Source organism: Octopus bimaculoides, chromosome 15, assembly GCF_001194135.2.
Source record: "Octopus bimaculoides isolate UCB-OBI-ISO-001 chromosome 15, ASM119413v2, whole genome shotgun sequence".
Classification (NCBI taxonomy): domain Eukaryota; kingdom Metazoa; phylum Mollusca; class Cephalopoda; order Octopoda; family Octopodidae; genus Octopus; species Octopus bimaculoides.
Window position 1 is genome coordinate 3,878,510 of NC_068995.1, and position 2,334 is coordinate 3,880,843.

Genomic DNA, 2,334 nt, shown 5'->3' on the forward strand with positions numbered 1-2,334 from the left:
ATACACAACTAGGATTGATAAAACAATGTTAAGGAAGGAAGTGTGAAGTTTGATATCTGAAGAAATAAGACCTGCTGAGACAAGAAGACGAAAACTTACAACCAGACAAACTAATTAACAAACCATTACACGGTTAATTGACCTGGTAGAATTAGCAGTCAAATGTTTTTCAAATCATACACTCTACTGCCTTAAAAATAAATTTCTATATTTTTTGTAGGTTTTAAAACATAAAGCCGTTTTTGTTTTAATGCACTCCAGGAAGTGCACCACTAACTTTATTCATTTGATCCATATTGAGCTATGATGTCAAAGCGACTGAGAAGCAGTGATGCAAGTAGTTGGTTAACGGAAAAGGAGAAACTATTGTGCTGTAAGGTAGCCAAATCCATGGGTGATTTGAGGTGTGAGATGGATTAGAGCACTGTCGTTGTTTGGATGCAGGCATAACTTTGAGCACTAATATGACTTTCATCGAGACACCACTTCACAGACATGGCTTAGAGCTCGGTGATACCTTTGAACGTGAGCAACAGTTTCAAGACACTAGACATCTCTTTGAGTACTGACGTGGCTCTCAGCACAGATATGGGGATGAGTGCAGGCGTAGCTTTCACAAGAGTCACGGTTTTGAAGAAGACAGACGTGACTTTGGTACAGACTTGAATGCAACTGCATACAAAAGTTGCAACGCAGGAAGAGCTTTGAGTGCAATCATGGTTTTGAGAGATAGATAGATAGATAGAAATAGAGAGAGAGAAAGAGAGAGAAGAGAGAATGTGTGTGTGTGCGCGCGTGCACATTAAATAATTACTGTAATCGCACTAAATGAGTTTATTTCATCGGACGCGGATGAAATCAGCTTATTATAAAGTTCAACACTTCCATTTTGGTGGAAGTTAAAAATTTATAATTCTACATTTTATTTCGTTCAAAAGTCGGCCCTCATCAGCAACAACAGCTCAGCTTTTACTCATGGAGGGATTACCTGGTGTGCAAATAGAACGGTAAGAAAATTAATCGCCCAACCCTCTCGATATTAATACATAATATACATTTTGATGCATGATTTACATAAACATTACGCTGACAGTTTTCCAAATTCATTAAGAAAAAAAAACGCTGCAGTTACCGAAATATAATTAGAATGATATAAAATATATTACTACTTATAAGATAATTTATTGTAATTTGTTAATTAGGATGATTTTATTCATTTAAAAGATCATTCTTGGTCCTGCTATTGATGCAGTTATATGAATCATACCTTGAACTTCAGAACATCGGGTGTGGTATCCATGTAACAGGGAATACCTGAAGTTAAGCCAAAATCTGGTCACCCACATATTTGCATTAAAACCTTTTTGTATTGGGCTCCTAATGCAGGAGATTGTTGAAAAACTTAATAGAATGCTTTTTATCATAAGAGGGCACGCGGGCAAAATGCTTAACGATATTTCGTCCGTCTTTACGTTCTGGATTCAAATTCCGCCGAGGTCGACTTTGCTTTTCATCCAATGGCACTCAATAAAACAAGTAGCAGTTGTACATTGAGGTTGATGTAATCGACTTATCCTCCCAGAAATTGTTGGACTTATGCTAGAGTTTGAAACCATTATTATGCTCTTAACACAGGTTGGTACCAGAATCTCGTAGCTAAGCATTTCTCGTAGCTAAGCATTTCGCACGGCGTGCTAACCTTTCTGCCAGCTCGCCGCCTAAAAGCTACGAGATAATGCATCGTCAATGTAAAATAACGTGAATAAATCAAGCATTACATTTGACAGAGTAATGTGAATGCTAAAGAGCTTAAGTCAGCACAGTTGTTACTTTTGTATGTCTCCTCCTCGCAAATAACTTAGTGTTGTGTGATTAAAGATGTAACAGATCAATATCTATCAATTATACAAATACAATATTTTATTAGAGCTAATACCTCATATTGACCAAGAAACTTCTCGAATTAAACACCGTCATTGATATTTGTTTTGGACTTTTACCGCGCTTCTGATAGTTTCAGTCATTCGGCTGTGGTTTACACTGAAACACCGACTTCAAGGGATTTAATCGATCAGATTGATTATATTGATCTAGTATTTATTTCAGCTTGTTTCATATTTTCCTCATCTCTATTTATCGATGTCACGGCTCCATAAACGACAAAAACATAATCAAAATGACGGTTTGAACCGATATAAGCGTAAAACAAACATGGCCACGTGTACGCATGCACAAATTCATACGGAGATATACACACGTATGTCACCCTATCTCTCTCTCTCTCCTGTATGTATATATATATATATATATATATATATATATATATATATATAT

At 36.3% G+C, this 2,334-nt stretch overlaps 1 protein-coding gene across 1 annotated transcript in view; it reads left to right on the forward strand.

The window, feature by feature from the left end:
* The window catches only part of LOC106880764 (short transient receptor potential channel 6), a 71,212-nt gene that overhangs the window by 4,028 nt on the left and 64,850 nt on the right, over window positions 1-2,334 (forward strand). Inside the window, exon 2 of the mRNA XM_052973437.1 lies at window positions 939-1,007. Within this exon, the coding sequence (XP_052829397.1) occupies window positions 939-1,007 (69 nt within the window). The remainder of the gene's footprint in view (window positions 1-938; window positions 1,008-2,334) is intronic.